This window comes from Polypterus senegalus, chromosome 4, assembly GCF_016835505.1.
Source record: "Polypterus senegalus isolate Bchr_013 chromosome 4, ASM1683550v1, whole genome shotgun sequence".
Lineage (NCBI taxonomy): Eukaryota > Metazoa > Chordata > Cladistia > Polypteriformes > Polypteridae > Polypterus > Polypterus senegalus.
The window spans coordinates 226,225,253-226,248,694 of NC_053157.1; the positions used below are offsets into that span (position 1 = coordinate 226,225,253).

General features: G+C 37.5%; 1 protein-coding gene across 4 annotated transcripts in view; it reads left to right on the forward strand.

Moving 5' to 3' along the window:
* LOC120528081 overlaps positions 1-23,442 on the forward strand; it is a 146,556-nt gene that overhangs the window by 120,889 nt on the left and 2,225 nt on the right. For 3 of the 4 annotated variants that reach the window (XM_039752091.1, XM_039752092.1, XM_039752093.1), the window contains 4 exons: positions 1,744-1,911; positions 5,396-5,572; positions 11,851-12,018; positions 17,059-17,142. In XM_039752091.1, the coding sequence (XP_039608025.1) occupies positions 1,744-1,911; positions 5,396-5,572; positions 11,851-12,018; positions 17,059-17,142 (597 nt within the window). Of the gene's footprint in view, positions 1-1,743; positions 1,912-5,395; positions 5,573-11,850; positions 12,019-17,058; positions 17,143-23,442 lie in introns of those variants that run through there. The other variant, XM_039752094.1, reaches the window with a different exon arrangement.

Genomic DNA, 23,442 nt, shown 5'->3' on the forward strand with positions numbered 1-23,442 from the left:
CTGCATTGGCTTATCACGAGAAATAACGAGTCTCTTCATCAGACCATGCAAACCGCTCCGCTATTCTCGTTTTGATTGCACGTGATGAAAATGTATCATGTAACACATTTATTTGCGTTAAAGCCCTTTTTTTCTGACAAAAAGTGTTTCTAATGTAGTTTTTGTTACATCGATATGGAATTTATGCGCTAAAGTTAAACGGAAAAATATTATGTCGACATGTACAACATTTTATCGATAATTAGCATTTCCATCAGCTAAAATTTGAAGCGCTAAATATTTTTTCGCAAAAACTCCTTGGATGGAAACCTGGTTATTGTCTTGTCTCACTAGCTCTAGGCAGTTGTCCTTAATTGCAACAACTGTTTCATTTTTAATTTCTAAGCAAGGAGACTGCTGCCTTAAAGAACACTTTCTCAGTCATTTTCTCCATCTTTTAATACTTGAATTTCTTCTGCTGGTACCTGAAATTTCAGGTCTTTTACTTTATTCTTACTTAGCACACATTTCACAGGGAAATCATTGTCACATGTTTCATGAACTGTTTTGAAATGCCATCCAAGGATGCTTTTACTTTTGCAAGAGTCTTGCCAATATGGCAAATACACATTTGGAGTTTGACAATGTCCCATCTCAAATGGAATTGATTTTCACCATCCATGTATTCTTCAGTTCTCTTTATTTAAAATAAACTATTAAAAGTGAATCAAAATGTACTGGGAATAAACCAAGATTGTTCCGATCTGATTCCTGTCAAGTTTATAACAAATTGTATTGCTCTAACTTGGAGGCTGGCAGTAGAGCCAGAGTATGTAGAGGCCATTCACCATGTCATATTAAGTTTAATGGAATTTCCTATTTTAAATAAAACAATAGGATCACACTCTCAGCCTTAATCTAGAGTTACTATTTTGATTATCGATTTGACCATGAAAACCATTGTCTCAATTAATTTAGGAGTTTAATGAGTGCTAAAGACCACTGTAAAATTCCAAATTACACCATAAGCAAGTAACAAAAGTCAAAAACTAAATTTTATTTTTCATTTTTTAAAACTTTTAATCTAACATTCATATTTTAATTAAAATCCTAAAGAAACATTCTGTAAGGAATTCTTTCATACCATAAAGTAAATCATAATAATGTAAAATAGCTTTACAATGCTTGTCACAGTTGCTAGCCCATCAGGTCACCTGTGATTCCTGGAAGAATGTGCATACTTAAGGTATAATAAACATAATACACATGCTTACAACATGCATTTGCAAAGTAATGCCATACAATACTCCATCCGTATTGTTTTCACACAATCTTATATTCATGGATTAAAATAAAGGACAGATGAAATTATATATTAACAGGTTATGCACTCCTATATATTGACTGTTCATGCAGTTCCACACTGATGTTCCTGGTCTAATATGCCAAGTAAGTCCCATAACCATCACTGGCATAACAACATGAACAATATGTCTAGTACAGAATAATGCTGCTGCAGTGATGACACAAAAATAAATAAAACAGAACTAATTCAAATATCTTACAGAATCCAAAAATGTAAAAAAAAAAAAAAAGTACAGAAATTCCACCTTATGCTTTTTAAATGAGCAGTCTGAGTATTAGTTTTGTTGCTTTTTTCACGTAAGGCAGATGGATCTAATTTGGCAGTTACTCAATGTATAATTAAAAAAAATAAAATAAGACCTTGTCCATTTCTTCTATTTTGTTTTCTTTTTGCCTTAGTTTATCAGTCTTTAGCAGGTATCCACCAGAGGTAATGGAAAACTGCCAAAACAAAATAATTAAATATAGACCCCAAAACATCATTCTTTGTGGAGCACTTGGTGAAAAGACATCTAAAGATTTTCTTCAAATTCTAAAGAATGAAAACCACACTCCAAAATACCTAAGGTTGGTATATGTTATGTTTTTGGACTTCATATTTAAGTATTGTAAGGATGTCCACTCCCTTTAAATGTTCTGCACATTTTATCCTACAGTATTTTATCCTCTTGCAATGTGCATGATAATTTAAATCTCTAATCTTCCTCTAATATGTAATCTCTGATTTTACTATTATTAATGGATGTAGGTCACCTAATGTTAATTATATCCATAATATGTGGTTTTGATTGCAAATTTTGCGCAAATTAAGTAATATGGAAAAATCAAGTGTACCCTTGCTTCAGTACTGACTGTGGTCCCTTTGGCAGAAATATTTTGATATAAGTATTTGTTGTTTACTGTTCCAAGATATTCTTTCAGCTATGCAGTAAAGTAACTAAATATCAGTAGTGGACATTTATACGGTGGTTTTTGATGTACAGATAATTGATGTTGGATAAGTTGGTAATTGATGTACAGATAATTGAAGGCAGTTTTTTTTTTGTTTTGTTTTTGTTTTTTTTTTTATCTTGACAAATTATATATATTTTGTAGTCTGCAGAGGGAGGAAGTGGTGCTAGTAAACAGCACCCTTCTGTGCTCCAGTGGGAAATTATCATCACACAAGCCTTTAAGCTGTCTCTCATATGCATGCTTGTGCCAAAATATAATGAAAAGTTGATTTACTCACTCAACAAAAACACTATTTCCCATTTAATTAAACAGCTTAAATTTGACAGGATGGCACATCAAGGACAGTAAGCATCCACTAAGAAAGAACACTTTGATACATATTAATATATAGGTGTAAACCACGTAAAAACTAAGAACCTCAAAATCTCAAAATTTTTGAGTGATGTGACTGAAATTTGGTGAAGTTGTACAAAAAAGAACATTAGCCAACTTGTTTTTATAGTAATAAACACTGTTGTAAATAATGCTGTAGCAAGTAGGCTATGCTTAAGAACCACATTCATTTTTTGGCTCAGTGTTCTACTAATCAAGCTATAGCTTTAATCGTGCAGAGAAAGGTGGTCAGCACTGAGTAAACAAGGGTGGCTTCCTTGCACAGGAAAAAAGACATGAGGCGGTGACCTGCGTGGAAAACGAAATGTTGAAGTGGAAGAAGGAAAGTTCGGTGAAACTGAAAGAAACTGTGATTAGCAAATAATCTCCTTTTGTGCATATGTACAAAATGTGTGTGTATACTCCTGATTCTAACTGCTTCTTTTTCCTCCTTGTGATATGAAATAAAATACAAGTTCAAGCCAGATTGGATTGATGAGCACACTTACAGTGGTGTGAAAAACTATTTGCCCCCTTCCTGATTTCTTATTCTTTTGCATGTTTGTCACACAAAATGTTTCTGATCATCAAACACATTTAACCATTCGTCAAATATAACACAAGTAAACACAAAATGCAGTTTTTAAATGATGGTTTTATTATTTACGGAGAAAAAAAATCCAAACCTACATGGCCCTGTGTGAAAAAGTAATTGCCCCCTTGTTAAAAAATAACCTAACTATCACACCTGAGTTCAATTTCCGTAGCCACCCACAGGCCTGATTACTGCCACACCTGTTTCAATCAAGAAATCACTTAAATAGGAGCTGCCTGACACAGACAAGTAGACCAAAAGCACCTCAAAAGCTAGACATCATGCCAAGATCCAAAGAAATTCAGGAACAAATGAGAACAGAAGTAATTGAGATCTATCAGTCTGGTAAAGGATATAAAGCCATTTCTAAAGCTTTGGGACTCCAGTGAACCACAGTGAGAGCCATTATCCACAAATGGCAAAAACATGGAACAGTGGTGAACCTTCCCAGGAGTGGCCGGCCGACCAAAATTACCCCAAGAGCGCAGAGACGACTCATCCGAGAGGTCACAAAAGACCCCAGGACGACGTCTAAAGAACTGCAGGCCTCACTTGCCTCAATTAAGGTCAGTGTTCACGACTCCACCATAAGAAAGAGACTGGGCAAAACGGCCTGCATGGCAGATTTCAAGACGCAAACCACTGTTAAGCAAAAGAACATTAGGGCTCGTCTCAATTTTGCTAAGAAACATCTCAATGATTGCCAAGACTTTTGGGAAAATACCTTGTGGACTGATGAGACAAAAGTTGAACTTTTTCGAAGGCAAATGTCCCGTTACATCTGGCGTAAAAGGAACACAGCATTTCAGAAAAAGAACATCATACCAACAGTAAAATATGGTGGTGGTAGTGTGATGGTCTGGGGTTGTTTTGCTGCTTCAGGACCTGGAAGGCTTGCTGTGATAGATGGAACCATGAATTCTACTGTCTACCAAAAATCCTGAAGGAGAATGTCCGCCATCTGTTCGTCAACTCAAGCTGAAGCGATCTTGGGTGCTGCAACAGGACAATGACCCAAAACACACCAGCAAATCCACCTCTGAATGGCTGAAGAAAAACAAAATGAAGACTTTGGAGTGGCCTAGTCAAAGTCCTGACCTGAATCCAATTGAGATGCTATGGCATGACCTTAAAAAGGCGGTTCATGCTAGAAAACCCTCAAATAAAGCTGAATTACAACAATTCTGCAAAGATGAGTGGGCCAAAATTCCTCCAGAGCGCTGTAAAAGACTCATTGCAAGTTATCACAAACGCTTGATTGCAGTTATTGCTGCTAAGGGTGGCCCAACCAGTTATTAGGTTCAGGGGCAATTACTTTTCACACAGGGCCATGTAGGTTTGGATTTTTTCTCCTAAATAATAAAACCATCATTTAAAAACTCCATTTTGTGTTTACTTGTGTTATATTTGACTAATGGTTACATGTGTTTGATGATCAGAAACATTTTGTGTGACAAACATGCAAAAGAATAAGAAATCAGGAAGGGGGCAAATAGTTTTTCACACCACTGTATATACAGTATAGAAATTTCAAAGAGCCAGATGTGGGTGGTGGGGGGTTGATTTTTTTTACTTAGTGGTAAAATACATACAGTATTTCAGATAACTGTGGTGTCCTTTTGGAGGTCAGATATTGATGTGCCACAGTACTCCAGTCCCCAAAGCAGAAACATTTAATTGCTGGTACAGCAAATTGGCCCACTTTAAGCCCTATGTGCAAAGCAAGCCAGGAGTGACAGCATGCCTTAGTCAGTTCAAACGCTTGCACAGCTCAGTAAAAGGATCCCCCGTGGACAGAGTATAGAGGAGGCGAAAAGTTTTTATAAAGTTGACAATATTATTTCTTTTCACCTGTTCTTTTCTGTACATAGTTTTAATGTTCAATTTATTGCCTGGACCTTATAAATTTGTGTAGCCTGTAAACATCAATGCTCTGTGTAATAAGTTAAAGTAAAACCACAATTCAGTATATATTGCTTTTGATCTAAACTCTTCAAAACTTTTTAAAGGTACACAATTACGTATCAGAGTCTTATATGCACATCTGACAGAAGCTATCATTTTTAAAGAATGTACTACAAGGTGACATTATATTTTGCTTTTAACAAAACTTGTATTCTCTTGCATTAGCATAGGCTGCAGTATTCTAAATAATGCAAAACAGCAAAATATATGCACTTTCCTGACATCAGAAAATGAAATGAAAACTATGAGCTGGGAATTATATCACCGTGTTGGTGATGAGGATGGTTATGACAAGATAAGCAGGATTTTCCTGAGACAGGAAGATGATGGTTCTTCAATAAGGTAAGGAGTAATGAAGAAAAAGTTGCCAATTCATGATGAGTCAACAGTGATTTTTTTCCTATAGCTTGGGTATATACAGAAGCTATTGTCATTATATTTATTGAATTTATAATAGTAATTTTGTTAATACAAAATTTCTCCTTGTAATGAAACTTTTATAAACAAATACTATTGCTTCATGTGGCATCTTTTTTGATATTTGTACAGCTTTATTTAATCAGTTAAGCACACTTTTTGAATTGTATGACAGTTATATGGTAAATGTGTGGAAGACTGCCAGGATTTCTCATGTCTTTAGGCTTATTTTTTTAAAATATAAAAATATTGCAAATCATATTTTTTCAGATCAATTAAAGTACCTGTTCTGTTAGATAAATAACTAAAGTGAGATAGAAATGTTCACAGATACCAATTCAAGTCCACAAAGCTTCAGAATACATTCATGTGTGAAAGAAAAAATAATACAATTTTGAATGTTTAAAAGATATTCAGCGTAACTGATAAAAAAAGTGATCTACAGTCATTAAGTTCACATTATCCTTATATTTCATGTATCATGCTATGTATAAAGTATTACTTTTTCAAAATAAAATTTCTCTGCCTTTTTTTTTCTTAAAAAATCATAATCTAACTCTTAATTAAACTGGTCTCAATTTTCCTGAATAAAAGTGTCATACAGATGCACAGCAAACATGCCATGATTCTTCAACTATAAAACCAATATAGTTCAATTTTATATAATGGTCTTATTATATGTTCAGCAATATGGTATGATACAAATATTAAAATTTTCATTTTATAAGTAATTTTAATGTAAAGGAAAGGACAAACATATAATTCATGTAATGAATATTGTTTAAAATACTTAATACAACTGTACAGCACTAAAATTAATTGTGATGAATATAGTATGCTCACAGAAAACACTTTGTGACCAGATACAAAACCAATAATGACATTTATAAGAAAATATAATAAGTAGGCATGCTGCATTATATTTGTGCCATATTTGGTGGCCTGTTGCTATCAGTTACCCAGGGTCTTGCAACATTCCAGCAGTATAATCTGTGGCAGCACATTGTAGGCTAATTTTTGTGGTCATAAAAATTATTTATGAACATTTTGAAATCACTTCAGTTCTTTTTGTCTTCAACTCCGGACTCACCAGCCCAAGAAAAATCCCACATATGATATACCATTTGACTTGATGTCTAGTTTTTGCAGGACTCAAAAAAAAATCCTACTTTTAGGCCGTTTTTCAACCATGTTTTGTGCAGGAAATTACACCCTTATGACTGAAAAGTAAATCAATAGGTGTGTTCACAAAAGTGATCGGACTTGAAGTTGTGCATGCCACATCAACCAAGCCCAAGGGTTCACCACCTAATAGAATATGAAGGCCTAAAGTTTCTCCTTTTCATAAAACCTCAAAAAAAAAAGGAAAAAAGTATAATAGATAGTAAGGTTTGTGAAGTGTCATCTTATGATATTTCAAGGTTGTTGATCACATATTTTTGATATATTTTTACTATTGACCCTAGTTCTTCTTAGAGTCACTTCCAGAAGGTTCAAAATGATAAATCTCAAACATATGCATATGGGGTATAATTTTAGTCGATTGCAAGGCCAGTTATTTTGAATATAATTTTTAGATTTTTGATCCTTTACTTAGGATCTAGCCCTTTGTGCACCTTTATGAGAGAATGAGAAATGAAAAATTTCTATTACAATCAAGAATATTTAGACTTCAAATTAAAGCACACATTTTAATATCTCAGATATCTGAAGCAACTACTCCCATTTATTATGTATTTCTACCTCAGGAAGGTAACCCATTACATTTCTTATAAACACCCTGAATTAGGATGGCTTATGCCAATTAAGAATTTTTTAAAAGTTTTTCATGAAATATATTCAAAAACATAGTATTATATATACAGTCATGGCAAAACGTTTTGAGAGTGACACAAATATTGGTTTTCACAAAGTTTACTGCTTTTGATCTTTTTGTCTGATGTTTCTATGGTATACTGAAGTATAATTGCAAGTATTAAATAAGTTTCAAAGGCTTTTATTGACAATTACATTAAGAGTCAATATTTGCTGTGTTGGCCCTTCTTTCTTTTTCAAGACGTTGGCAATTCGCCCTGGCATGCTGTCAATCAACTTCTGGGCCAAATCCTGACTGATGGCAGCCAATTCTTGCATAATTAATGCTTGTGGTGAATGAGAATTTGTGGGTTGTTTGTTTGTCCACCTCCCTCTGGAGGATTGACCACAAGTTCTCAGTGGGGTATTTTGTTTGCTGGGCCACTTAGTTATCACTTTTGCCTTACAGCACGCTCCATCATGCTGGAAAAGGCATTGTTGGTTACCCATGCCCAGAGGGGACTGGGCTGTCTCATGGTCTGGAAAACCTACAGATTTTATTTTTTTCTCCAGCCGTCTGGAGTTTTTTTTTTGTTTTTTCTGTCCCCCCTGGCCATTGGACCTTACTCTTATTCGATGTTAATTAATGTTGATTTATTTTGTTTTCTTATTGTGTCTTTTATTATTTTTTTTCTTTATTATATAAAGCACTTTGAGCTACTGTTTGTATGAAAATGTGCTATATAAATAAATGTTGTTGTTGTTACCAAACTCTTCTTGGATGATTGGGAGAAGTTGCTTCCAGAGGATGTTTTGGTACCATTCTTTATTCATGGCTGTGTTCTTAGGCAAAATTGTGAGTGAACCCACTGCCTTGGCTAAGAAGCAACCCCACACATGAATGGTCTCAGGATGCTTTACTATTGGCAAGACACAGGACTGATGGTAGCGCTCACCTTTTCATTTTTTGGGTGCCCCAAACAATTGGAAAGGGGATTCATCAGAGAAAATGACTTTACCCCAATAGTCCTCAGCCGTCAATATACCTGTACCTTTTGCAGAATATCAATCTGTCCCTGATGTTTTTCTTGTAGAGATGGGGCTTATTTGCTGCCCTTCTTGACACCAGGCCATCCTCCAAAAGTCTTCACCTCCCTGTATGTGCAAATGCTCTCTCACCTGCTTGCTGCCATTCCTGTGCAACTTCTGCACTGTTGGTGCCCCGATCTCACAGCTGAATCAACTTTAGGAGACAGTCCTGGTGCTTGCTGAACATTCTTGGGCACCCTGAAACCTTCTTCACAAGAGCAGTGGAAATGCTGTTTTTGGGATTAAGTTCACTTTCATGGTAAAGAGGGACTTTGCAATTAATTGCCATTCATCTGATCAATCTTCATAACATTCTGGAGTATATGCAAATTGCCATCATAAAAACTGAGGCAGCAAACTTTGTGAAAATTAGTATTTGTGCCATTCTCAATACAATTGGCCATGACTGTACTTTACACAAGCCAAACTTCATAATTCCAGAAGTTCTGGAATAAAAATGCAATAATGTAAATTTTCCCACCATACTATATAGGTGAACTTGGTCACTTATGGATATTTTAATAGATGTCTCAGGGTTTCCCCCACATGCATTATGGATTATTGAAAGGCTATAAGTGGATCCAGAGTAGATAAAAATTATAGGTCTGCTCAAGTAATTTGTTAAGTACACTTATTAACATCCCTAAAGACATGCAGTATTAGGTTGATTAGTCACTCCAGATTAATCACATGTGAATGGGGGGAGTGCCTGGTGCCCTGGTTGTACTGTTGTGCATTTCTTTTAAAGTCACTCAGTATATTGCAAGAAAGATAGAGGGCACTGTTGCCCTGTGAACCCAACAAACACAGGGTAAAAGCAATAAGAGAGAGAGAGAGGTTAGGAGCCTGCACTGATACAGCGGATTGCCGTACGCAACACATGACAAACCAACGCAGGATGCCAGATTAGAACCCGAGTGCAGCCATGCAATGGGTGACACCTCAGCACCCACACTAGTTCAGATAGAATGGAACCAGTGTGAGGTTTTTTTATGATGGCTAGTGTGCCAGTTCTGCCACTAACCCCCAGGTTTTTCCCTGCAGGTTGGAGGGCCTACATGCACGTCTGGATGCAGATTAACGTCATACCCAGGACGGAGCCATTGCTCAAAGTAGAGTCACTTTTGGCCTTTATGGGATTCAAACCGGCAATCTTCCAATTGCCAGTGCAGATCCCCAGCTTCAGAGCCAACACTCTGGCCAAAAGCAATAAGAAGATCTTTTAATTATTCGTCTTCCTTCAAAGTGCCTTTTTAGCACCACAGCCACCATACACAAATAAACCAATAACAATTAATACAATTTTCTCTTCCACACCTCCCGGCAAGCTCTGTCAACTGCCTTCCAATTCCGGCTACCTTACTGGGTCTCCACCAGTCCTTTATATAGTTCTTGACCTGGAAGTGCACCTACTCTTCCTCTCACATGACTTGCCAGTACTTCTGGGTCAGATGGGGAATCCCAGGTGTTTAATCAGCCCGGAAGTACCGTGGGGCTTATATTCTCATAACTTCCAAGCACTTCTGGGCTGTAAGGGAAGCATGACTCTCCAGAGATGAGAAAATGGACTCCAAGTCTCAGGATGCCCTGCGGGAATCTGGGGCACAGCTAATCTCCAGGGGTGCTGCCATCTAGCGTTTTGGGGGAGATAGTGTCCTGAAAAAGCTGCCTTCCCCCATCCCAGCAAGGTTGAACTACCAGCTGTCCATCACAATATAATATACACTAATAGGTTTGATTCCTTATTCTACTTGAGACACTGTGACTAGAAAAAGACATTCCTAAGCTTTCAAAGAAATAGGTAAGAAATGACAACTAAAAAGTAGCAAATCATCCTATAGCCTATGAAGATTTACTAGGACAGTCAGAACCCTAAACAGCTTTTCATGTGCAAACCTATGTCATCAATTATGTGAGGCTGAAAGAAATCCTTTCTTCTGTAATAACAAACAGATATGTCTGCACAAATGTTTATTTTTAAAACATAGAAAAATACACTTTTAAAAATTAACTATATAGCAAATATTGTCTTGGCCCTGAATTGGATTAAATGGGTCTGAGAATCTTATGGAAAAACCAAAAACATCATCTTTTACATCTTAAGGCGCTTTTCCACTGCATAGTACGGCACAGCACGGTTCAGTACAGCTCACCTTCGTTCGGCTCAGTTCGGCTCGGTTTTGCTTTCGACTGCAGTTTAGTACCGCTTTAGAGTGGGCGGATTATTCACGTGGCGTTATAGTTGCGCCGCCTCTACTGCCGTGACACCGTGGAACTTTTACAACAACACGCAGACAACGACAACACTTTAGCTCGACGACGCGCAAGGGTAAGCATCTAAAAAAAGCACATCACTAGCTAACTTTTATCACTGTTGCAAAGCATAAAATGAACTTAACTGCCAGTGTAACATTAAAATGCTGACTCTGTATATTACAGATCTTCCACATTTTGCAAAAAAGTCGCCGCAACAGACCATCTGTTTGGACATTTAACCGTGCTTCAGAGTGGTGGGATGTGATTGTTCCCGGTTTTACAAACACTCAGTGGCTGGAGAACTTTCGAATGTCTGAAGAAACATTCATCCACTTATGCAACAAACTGCGTCCAGCGATGGAGAGACGGGACACAAACTTCCGCGTGTGTGTACCTTTAAAGAAAAGAATAGCCAGTGACGCAGTAATGACGATTTTCTCCGGCCAATCAGTGACCAGCAGTTTGCACGTCACGTTTTGGTAATGGTTTGGCGCGCTTGGAACCTCGGCTGAGGTGGTACTAAAAAAAGGACCAGGTACCAGGTACTGTTCCCAGTGGAAAACCCCCCAAAAGTGAGCTGAACTGAACCGTGTCGTGCCGTACTATGCAGTAGAAAAGCGCCATTTGTTTTATTAATGTATAGTATCAGCTTATATTTGTAAACAAGACACAGCACTTGAGTAGTTTGGTTTAACACAACATAATTAAACATGGCATTCAACTTGTATACCAATACAATACCTTCATCCTTCAGAATTCCTGTATGTAATGTATAATCATCTAGCTCTGTCAACATCCAAATCAGGTAGCTGATATTCTAGTCTTGTGCTCTCATTTTCAGGATTTGATTTTTTCCTTGCTTATTTCATATAGGTGATGCATTATTGAACTCTCATATCAGGCGAGCAGCCATTTAGTCATTTACAAAAATAAGAATTTGTAATGTTTAAAAAGTAACTGAAGGTTAGATGGATGAGGTTTCTAAGTAAACAGAGTTAATTTACTGTGAAATTGTGGTGGAGATCTTTGCATATTTAACCTTTTTTTGTTTGTTTTTTCTTAAGACTTTTGCTCTCTGATATCTCTGAATATATTCTTTTGGGAGTATCTAAAATGATAATACCAACATATAAACCTACAGAGATAAATGTGTCTGGAGTGTTTGGTGAAGAGTCAATAATTGACTTTATTGACTTGTTAAAAAATCAAGATTACATGCCAAAATGTCTGCGGTAAGTCTCTTTCACTCACTCACGCACTAATTTTTTGGTATTGCAAGCTGCAGGCTGCTTATTCCTCATATTTGTTATTCATATAAAAGGGGTATCTGACCATAATATATAGCATACACCACAGAAGCAAGACTATGCCAAAGTGCATATTTCCTACTATCGTATCATATTTACAGTTGTGGTAGAAATAATCCTTCACAAAGACAAAAGTTTTGGGGACCATCTCCATATATTGTCGTCCAGACAATAAGAAAAAAAGAAGCAATTCAAAGTCTTGGAATACAATGAATGAATTTATTGGGTCAAAATGGCGGTTATATAACAGAATAAGAACATGTGACAGGAAATGGTTGGCATGGTGTGACGCTGCAGCAGGAACTGGAAACAACACCATCAAGGTTGGCCAGAAGTGACGTCATCATGGCCATTTTGGAACCCGAAAGTTGCAGGGATTATTTTTCTTCTTGATTTCTGTTGATGAAAAGTTCAGGTAAGTACCACGTGACAATCCCTTATCTCGCGATGTTTCACTCACCTTTAGGTTCTTTGCCTCCTAATCGCACATGTGTGACACAGTTTACTGTATATTTAATATTTACTACCATATATAGTGTAAGTCTGGTCTTAAACCTGAAAAATCGATCATAAAATCAGACCCTGACTTATACACCCATTGAAAAATGCGACATTTAATTTTTATTTTTTTTTAAATCTTCTTGCCTCCTCCAATCTCGCATCACTTTCTCAGAGGCATCAAATTTTGTTGCAGCAGCAAAATTACCAAATTCTTTTGCTACTTCAACAACTTTTAATTTAAAACCAGCTTCATATTTTCTTCTGATCGAACGCTCCATCATAGATAAGAGATACTCTTATGATAAAGGTGTATGAGGGTGTGAGACACAAAAAACACAAATCAGTGCAAACATTGCTTCAAAATAGTTTGGGTATTACCTTGTGGTCACATAGGCACAATATATAGAAAAAAATGACAGTGTGTTCTGTGGTTACACTCTCCACTGGGCTTTACCATATCATAATCACTTGTACCAATAGCATGAGTTTTCCGTATTCAACTTTTACGACCGACATTATAAAATGCCAGAAATTATACAGTAAAATCAAGTCCTGACTTTTTGACGGGACAACTTATCCACAAGTATGTATGGTATAGTATCAGATTAAAGCTTACTTACATTAAATAAAATCAGTTGAATAGTGCTTAACCTATATAAAACAGTCATGCACTCCTATATGGTGATCTACCTTGATTATTAACAAGGTTATTACTGTTTAGGACTGTTGTAGAAAAAGATGTTAACTGATGTCCCTTGTGGCAGATGAAATTTAATGTAAGTAAATGTAATGCATATATACGTAAGAAATAAAGAAGAGGAGGATATACAGTAGGAGTCGCAGTGGACTCGTCACTATCAAACTCTAGACAGCGTACAGAAACCATTAAAATGGCTAACAATGTTCAATGACAACATTTATTTATATAGCACATTTTGATACAAAAAGTAGCTCAAAGTGCTTTACATAATAAAGAATAGAAAAATAAAAGACACAGTAAGAAAATAAAATAAGTCAACATTAATTAACATAGAATAATAGTAAGGTCCAATGGCCAGGGTGGACAGAAAAAACAAAAAAAACTCCAGACGGCTGGAGAAAAAAATAAAATCTGTAGGGATTCCAGACCATGAGACCGCCCAGTCCCCTCTGGGCATTCTACCTAACATAAATGAAACAGTCCTCTTTGGATTTAGGGTTCTCACGGAAGGACTTGAAAATAATGGTCACGTAGACTTCTGCCTTTTAATCTATCCATCATTGTTGGAGTATCATGATGCTTTGAGTAGGTGGAGGTGGCGCAGGCCACCACCACAAAGAAACCGGAAAAAGAAACAGAAGAGAGTAGGGGTCAGTACGGATTTTAGAGCCACCATGAATAGTTATTATGAGGAAATTGAACATACAGAGTATCAGGATTAAGTTAAATTGAAGTTATAGAAAGGCCATGTTACAGTAATGTGTTTTCAGCAGTTTTTTAAAGTGCTCTACTGTATCAGCCTGGTGAATTCCTATTGGCAGGCTATTCCAGATTTTAGGTGCATAGCAGCAGAAGGCCGCCTCACCACTTCTTTTAAGTTTAGCTTTTGGAATTATAAGGAGACCCTCATTTGAGGATCTGAGGTTACGATTTGGAATATAACGTGTCAGACATTCCGATATATACGATGGGGCGAGATTATTTAAGACTTTATAAACCATAAGCAGAATTTTAAAGTCAATCCTGAATGACACAGGTAACCAGTGTAGTGACATCAAAACATGTTCGATTATTTAGCACCCTGATGTGTGAGGTTTTATATCATTTGTAGAATAAAAGTCAAAGGAAGTTATCCTTAAGCTCTACAACTCATCACTGAGGCCATCAGGCTACAGAAAGAATCACAAAAAGTCCATAGATGAATGACTAGACTGATTCCAATTCTTCAAGGTATAAGTTATGAGGAAAGATAAAAGCAGTTGAAACTTTTTAGTTTAAAATTATGAAGGGAACTGGTACCATGCATCCTGGCTGTTACTTTAAAATGAGATCATGAATATTTGCCACAGCTCAAAACATGTAAGGGGCTATCACATTCTGCCTAAACTCATTTGAAAATTTTAAGCTGCCTTATGAAAGCTTTGTGGGGAATAGTTTGCTGAACAGGAGTGAGATGTGGCCAATGAATGTGAAATATTAAGCAAAGATTTTAGAGTGGGTTAGGATTTTTAGTAGTGAGTAAAATGAGATGATAAGCAAGCAATGTGATGTAAAATATCGCAGTATATTTTTTGTGAGAGTTTTAACCCATCAAGTCCAATCATAAATCCAAAGCTATCTCTTTAATAAGAAAAGCTATTTTGCTGAAATAATTTTGATTAACCAACTATATGATCTAGATAGGCAAGTGCTTGATGACATTGTTCACAGTTTGGGCTTTGTCCTATATTTACCTTAAATTGTTTTATTTGAGTTAGATATGTGCAATTTACATTTTTAGCATAGTTGTTGATGGCTGATCTCTGTTCATTTTTGGAGATTCTTAATTAGAGGTCCCATTCCCCATGTTGTCTTAGATGTCTTGGGTGATTGTGGATGTTCAACAGGCTTCTTTCTACTTTTTTGCTAACTTTTACTTAGTGAAAATGCTTGAAAGAATATGTTTGATTTGTGATTGTTTAGAGCAATGCAAATGTACAAGTATTGCCAGCATAGAGATCTTTAGCCAAGTGTGTTTTATTATGTTTTAATGAAATTAATTCTGTTGTGGCTCACCAGTGCCATGACTTAAAACAAACAATGGAGTCAAAGGTTACTTAATCTTCATCGTATGAATATGTAATTATCACAACTACAACCGAAAAGTTGCCTTTATTAGAATTTTGAAATAAATGTCAATATACTTAGTTTATTCAGTAATGTAAAAGGCAAGCTATGGTAAGCTATACAAGTATTTTATTTTATAAGAATGTTTGTGCATCAAGTAATTCCACCATATTAAAAATGTAAAGAAATTTTAAGAAAAACATGATTCTTTTATTGAGATTGGGGCAGTCCTTGGGATATAAATGAGATTGGTTCTAAGACTGCTTTTAAATTGAATTTATAGGTAATTCAGGATTGGTACGCACAGATTTTATTTAGTGTCAGTTTGTCAGATGATTCTCTTAGTATATTTACCTTTCTTAGAATTTGGTTGCAAATCCATATTTAATCTATTAGAAGTGGAACTATAAGCAGCTATGATAAAGACAAATTTAAAACATTGTATTTGTAGAAGTATTTTAATATGTACTACAGTATTAATCGCGCATATCTCTATTGGTAAAGTATTCCATATTTTTAGTGCAGAACAGCAAAAGGTCACCTCACCATTTCTGTTATTTTTAGCTGTTGGAATAATAAGAAAACCACTATTTGAAGATTTGTGGTTATGACTGGGAATGAGGAGTGGCAGGCATTCCAAAACACAGGAAGGAGCAAGATTATTTAAAGCTTTATATACCATTAGTAGTATTTTAAAGTCAATTTTAAAAGACATGGATAAGAAATGTAACAATGTGAAGACTGGTGAGATGTGTTCAGGTCTTCTCTATGTGGTTACATTTCTTGCTGTTACATTCTGAACTACTGTACTTAATAACCAATTAACATCTTTCTTAGGTCATCCTGTTAGGAGTACATTAGAGTAATCTAGTCTGCTAAAAACATAAGTGTCTTGTAATGTTATAAGAGGTCTAACCTTTGCAATGTTTCTTAAATGAAAAAAAACACAGTTGTAGTAATATGGTTAAAGTGTGATTTAAAGGCTAGGTCAGGGTCCATGATAACACCTACTGTAAATTATTTATTTCAACCTTTACTTTTAATGCTAAGGTGTCCAGTTTATTCCTATTACCCTCACTATTTCCATTTTTAACAACAACAAAGATTTTTGTTTTCTTTTTATTTAGCTCGAGGAAATGATTATTCATCCATTCAGAAATGCAAGACAGACATTGGATGAGAGAGTCCAGTGTGTCAGGGTCATCAAGTGCTATAAATGAGTAAAGCTGCATGTCACTGCATTGCTGTGGTAGATCACCCTGTGTTTGTAGATAATCTGGCGTAACATTCGTCATGCAGCACCCTGCTGTCAGTCTCATTCACCACAACCTATTGTAAAGGATGTTGAACAATCAGAATTAACTTCTGTTCTGAATTCTAGCAGTGTGAAACAGAATAAAGACAGAATTTCATGTTTAGAATTATTATTTTAAACCTTTTCATTATTATCTGGTATTCAACCACCTTAAAGACAAACACTATGTGGAGTTACTGGTGAATAACATAACGTTCCCTAAAAATTAGTCACAGAATGTGCCATGGTACTTCCAAGTCATTTATGTGAGCTCAAATGTATGCTTAATATACAGTAAGTCTGTTTTAAATACTTTGGTGTAAGAGACCAACCTTAATGTGAAAGCTGTTTTCCTTCATTTAAGGATAAAGACTGACAGTCTGACTGCAGCTTCAACAGAAAACATCTGTGCCAGTTTGTCTGCCTACAAAGAAATGAAATCTCCAAAGTGAGTACCCTGCTCATATTAAGTGTAACTTACTGTGAATGTTCCAATGACAATATACCATCATCAAAACACCATCTGCATGTGAGGAAAAGGAAGCCATACAGTATTTTGAAAAATACCAAGCCACTGTTATGATAGCGGCTCATGTTGAAACTCCCTATTGGATGTAATAAAAATAAATTCAGATATCCACATATGTAAAAGTTTTAATTGAACACAAGGGAGAATTACAAAGCAGACACACAATATGTGGTTCTGTATACTATTAGAACAATTTGGGGTACAATGCCATTTGGTGGCTGCCCACTGTCCCAAGCTTTCTTCTGTAAACACTGGCTGCCTGTTTTCCCTGTCAGTGAATTTTACACATATTCACTTTTCAGTTAACCTGGTGTGATAAAAACACAGACCAGACATCATAAAAAGGTTTGGGGCAGCCACCCATATAATATCCCTTGCTGCAAAAGGTTTTTTAAATTGACAGTGATGTTCGCAATACTGAGTCCAAAACAGAACTGATTTCTTGGTGGTAAGATGGCGGCTTTAAAGGCCTATATAGGAAGTGATGTCATTGAGGGAGCCAGACCCGAACCCAGAAGTGACATCATCGAGGGCCCCGGGCCTGGAAGGGAAGTCATTTAATACAGATGCTGAAGTAAGAGCCTGTTTTAAGTCATAGAACGCAGATTCCATCTTGTCAGTCCATACCACATTGTTGGGAGCTCTTTTCTTCGTCAAATCAGTCAAGGTCGCCGCTCTCTCAGAAAACCGAGGTACAAACCGATGGTAGTACCTGGCTAATCTGAGAAATGCTTGGACTTGCTGCTTGGTTCGTGGATGGGACCATTTCAAAATGGCATCTATCTTTGAACACTGTGGCTTCACAGTGCCCCGACCCACCAGATAGCCCAAATATTTAGCTTCTCTCAGTCCAAAGAAACATTTCTTTGGATTGATTCGGTGCCCAGCTTCTCCTAGTGTCCACAACACCACTCTGACCTGCTGTATGTGTTCCTTCCATGTGCTGGAATAGATGACGACGTCATCCAGATAGGCAGCACTATACACATTATGGGGACAGAGTACTTTGTCCACCAGATGCTGGAAAGTCGCAGGAGCCCCGTGTAGCCAAAATGGAAGGACACGATACTGCCAGTGTCCACTAGGGGTGCTAAATGCCGTCTTCACCTTTGCGGAATCCGTTAAAGGAATCTGCCAGTAACCCTTTGTCATGTCAAGTGTGGTCAAGAACCTTGCTTGGCCCAGCCTTTTGAGGAGGTCGTCCACGCGAGGCATGGGATAAGCATCAAATTGGGAGACTTGGTTAAGACGACGGAAATCATTGCAAAACTTCCAACTTCCAACTTTCCAACTGCCGTCAGGTTTACAAACCAAGATGATTGGACTGGACCAGGGACTAAAACTTTCCTCTATCACTCCTAGTTCCAGTATTTGCTTGATTTCCAGCTCCATTTCCACTTTCTTTGCCTCAGGGAGTCTACAGGGGCACTCGTGGACGATAACCCCAGGCTCTGTCAATATGTCATGCACAATCAGAGAGGTCCTTCTTGGTCTCTCACTTACCACCTCTGGAACAAACAGGATAGATGACTCCAGCTCCTGTCTCTGTCTGAAAGTTAATTTCTTGCCGAAATTAAGGGTGTCTATTAGAGCAAAGAATGAGCTTGGCTGAGCAGAGGAGGGTCCTTCCACGGCTTCAGCAAGTTTGCATGATAAATTCGCTCGCTTGGTTGATGATTGGGTTGTTTCACCAAATAGTCGACCAGCGCTTTCCTCTCCCTAATTTCATAAGGGCCTTGCCAATGGGTGAGTAATTTGGAATGGGAGGTGGGAACCAACACCATGACACATGGAATTCTCGGAGCGCCGTGCCATGGTCGTAATAATGGGTCTGTGCTGCTTGTGCCTTTTGCATATGACTTTTTAGAATTGGCCGAATTTTTCCAAATCTATCTCGTAATTGTGTGATATATTCCAATATATTAGTAGAGGGAAGAGCCTGTCCTTCCCAGCCTTCTTTCAAAATGTATAATATACCCTGAGGTTGTCGACCATATAACAATTCAAAAGGTGAGCACCCCGTAGAGGCTTGTGGAACTTCCCGGTATGCAAATAGAACGAGATCCCAATTCCTTCTATTCCCGCTTAACACCTTGCGAAGCATCTGCCTGAGAGTCTGGTTAAACCTCTCTACTAGACCATCGGTTTGAGGATAATATACCGCGGTCTTTAAGTGCTTTATTTTCAGTAACTTGGCCGTTTCCCTGAATGTTTCTGAGGTAAAATGTCCCTTGGGCCATTAGGACCCTACAAGTTCCCACGCAATTGCTTTAGATGTAGCTGAGCACAAAGGAACAGCTTCTGGGTATCGGGTCGCATAATCAATGAGGACTAATATATTTTTGTGTCCCTGGGCTGAGGGCTCTAAGGGTCCTACTATATCGAACCCTATTCTTTAAAAGGGAGTGTCAATTAGGGGAAGGGGAATGAGAGGAGCGCGGCCCCTCCTAGGAATTTCCTGTAGTTGACACTCTGGACAAGAAGTACAACAAACGGCGAACCTCCTCATTAATTCCCAGCCAATAAAATCTGAGCTTGATCCGCTCTAAGGTTTTTCCAATGCCTAAATGGCCTCCAAGGAGGTGAGAATGTGCCAATTCACAAACCTGCCCCCAGAAGGTTCGTGGGATTAGCAACAATTTCTGGACCTTCCCCTCATGCTCTGCGATCCGTTATAATAAGTCATTCTCTATTACGAAGTGAGGTCCTTGTGGCATGGACTGATGCGTGCATTGGCCCTTAACACTGGAATTACCAGAGCCTACGAAAAAACTCTTAGTTCCGTCCCACCTTAAATCGATTCTTAAAACCGTTCTCACCTCTCCGCCAGCGTCTTTTGTTAATCTAAATGTGCTGATAAAGAAAAGTTGCAAGTAGCCGGCTATTCTATCCCCCACCGACTAAGAACGTGCACAAAGTTCTCCCAGCTCATGCCTTGATTGATTATCTGGGAGTGAAGTGGAGTTTTAGAGTGGAAATAATAGATTATTTGGAATACACGCATTTCACGTGTGTTCCGTTTCTACTGTAATCCGTGTAAACACATTTTTAAAACAGAAGCGTTTTTCATTTTGTAGTAGTAAATGACAAAATGTAGGCATAAACTCTATAATGTATGAAGCCTGAAGTCCAAATATCAAAGAAATAGTTTCACAAAAGGTACAAATATAATAGAACAAGCATGCTTTTATTCAACACAATAACTGCAGAAAAAAGCCGCCTTAGCATGCCACATTGACACATATTCATTACAACTGCCTCGGTAGCGTAATGGTATCAGCTGTTGACTAGTAATCAAAAGGTCATGAGTTTGATCCCACACGACTCCGTTTTGAGAAGTAAACTGCTCTTATTCTTAATATTTTAAAATAAAAACGTACATTTATTTTCAGTGTGTAACAGCCAGTGTAATTTATGATACTTGTAAAGTTTAGTTTTTTTTTTAGTTCACTTTTCATTCGCTCAGTCATGTTCAAGATCCTATAAAGATGCGCTGTAGCAAAACAGGGTACTTGTGACTGCATTCTCGTGACAATGCTTGCGAACTGCAGTGCCTGCGTGCACTTTTCGAGGCATTACACGTCTATTTTTTGAGCATGCCCGTGTCGCTCAAACACAGGAACATATGTTGGTGTACAAGTATAACAAAACAAGTGCACTTTTATTCTAGACTATCAGACAGGCAGAGAGGGCACTAGATATATAAATAAATAAACAGGGAAGGCACTGTATAATAGATATATAAAAAACAGCTATGTCTAATTGCATATAGCTCTGAACTTACTGCTCTGTACTATTCTGTCCTGTGCATGTCCTGGAGTACAAAAGAAACGCCACCATACAGCAACATGTGCGAACTGGCAAGATTGGGAAAAAAACACGCAGTCACTGATTACAAACCGCAAGATGAATGAAAGAGACAATATATTTAAAAACATCATCGCACTAATGCAATATTATTTGAAAACAAAAGCGTCATATCGGGTTTGAATATGCGCCCGATCTGACACTGTCTGTTTTCAGATAATATCGCATGTACTGTACGTTGAAACTGCTGCACTGAATAAGCTGACGCCTTTTGAAACCTGCGTCGGCGTGTATTCAAACCCAATCTGACATTGTTCGTTTTCAAATAAATTGCATGTACTGTACTATTTTAGAATAAAAACATACATTTGATTTCAGTCAGTCTGTAAGAGCCAGTGTAAATACATAATTATAAAGGTTACCTTTTTTTTTTATTCAGTTCCATTCTCTCAGACGCGTTTATGACCCCCAAACCCCCATCTGACACTGCTGTTTTCACATAAAGACATGCTATAGCTCAAATGTGATTTATTTGGAGATGCGCTATAGCTTGAATGTTATTTATATAGGGAAGAAAGTACAGTGTCAGGCGCTCATTCAGTGTAATAGAAACTATAGCACAGAGAGATGTGTACACTGCAACAAGTACACATGTCGTGAATGTAGGAAGGGTGTGTGGGAATTGTTAATATTTTAATGTGATGATTTTATATAGCACGGATCAGAAATCAGCAGTTCTTAGCATTGTACCATGCAAGCTGTCGTATCAACCGCCTACTGTAACTTGCTTTATTTTTTCTTCACTTATAGCCTAGAATAAAAGTGCACCGTGTTTGAGCGACACGGCATGCTCAAAAAATAGACGTGTAATGCCACGAAAAGTGCACGCAGGCACTGCAGTTGGCAAGCATTGTTACGAGAATGCAGTCACAAGTACGCTGTAGAGCTACAGTGCATCTTTATGTGAAAACAGCATTGTCAGATTGGGGGGAGGTAGGGAAGGATCTTGAACACGACTGAGTGAATGAAAAGTGAATAAAAAAAAAACTAAACTTTAAAAGTATAAATTACACTGGCTGTTACACACTGAAATCAAATATATGTTTTTATTTTAAAATAGTAAGAATAAGAGCAGTTTACTTCTCAAAACGGAGTCGTGCGGGATCAAACTCTTGACCCTTTCATTACTAGTCAGCAGCTGATACCATTACCCTACCGAGGCAGTTGTAATGAATATGTGTCAATGTGGCATGCTAAGGCGGCTTTTTTTCTGCAGTTATATTTTTGAATAAAAGCATGCTTGTTCTGTTATATTTGTACCTTTTGTTAAACTGTTTCTTTGATATTTGGACTTCAGGCTTCATACATTATATAGTTTATGCCTACATTTTGTCTTTTACTACTACAATATGAAAAACGTTTCTGTTTTAACAATGTGTTTACACGGATTACTGTAGAAACGGAACACACGTGAAATGCGTGTATTCCAAATAATCTATTATTTCCACTCTAAAACTCCACTTCACTCCCAGATAATCAATCAAGGCATGAGCTGGGAGAAGTTTGTGTACGTTCTAAGTCGGTGGGGAATGGAATAGCCGGCCACTTGCAACTTTTCTTTATCAGCACATTTAGATTAACAAAAGACGCTGGCAGAGAGGTGAGAACGGTTTTAAGAATCAATTTAAAGTAAGATGGATCTCCAAGTTTTTTCGTAGGCTCTGGTAATTCTAGTGTTAATGAGAACAACTGCATTTTTTGCAAATTTAAGGGAGTCATCTTTCCATTGCTCCCTTTTAAAAGAAGCTGACATTTCTTTAAATTGAAAATGAATTTGGGAGAGAGGATCCGGGTTGACCTCAAGGGGTGGAGACTCGTCCCAAATTGTTGAGGCGTGTGTGGATGATGTTTCCACCCGCGACGGTCCCAGAGTCACTCCGTCCTCCTCACGGGCTTCCGTACGTCTCCCTGCCGGCAGAATACATGGCGTGGAAACAGCTTGAGATGAATTATCCTCATCTGTAACTAGGCCCAAGTGTGGATCAGTAGTAACCTGTAGCTAACTGCATTTATTATTAGACCAGTTTCACCCCAGAATTACTGGAAAAGGTGGATTGGGGAGGATCACTACGGGGAATTTTTTTAGCAAACCTCCTTGAGAAATGAAAACTGGGGTCGATTTATAGGTATGGACTTCTCCGTAAATACATTTAATACTGGTCTTTACTTTCATCCATTGTCGCAGCAAGATTTATTGGCAATCAACAATGGAAATGTTGCTGCCTGAGTCAAACAATGCATTGAGGTTTATAACCATTTACGACTACTTGTCCCATCTGGGATGCCATCAGGGGATTAGCAAGGGCACACAAACTGGTCTCCATCCTCCACCTGCATTCCGCCTCGCTCCCG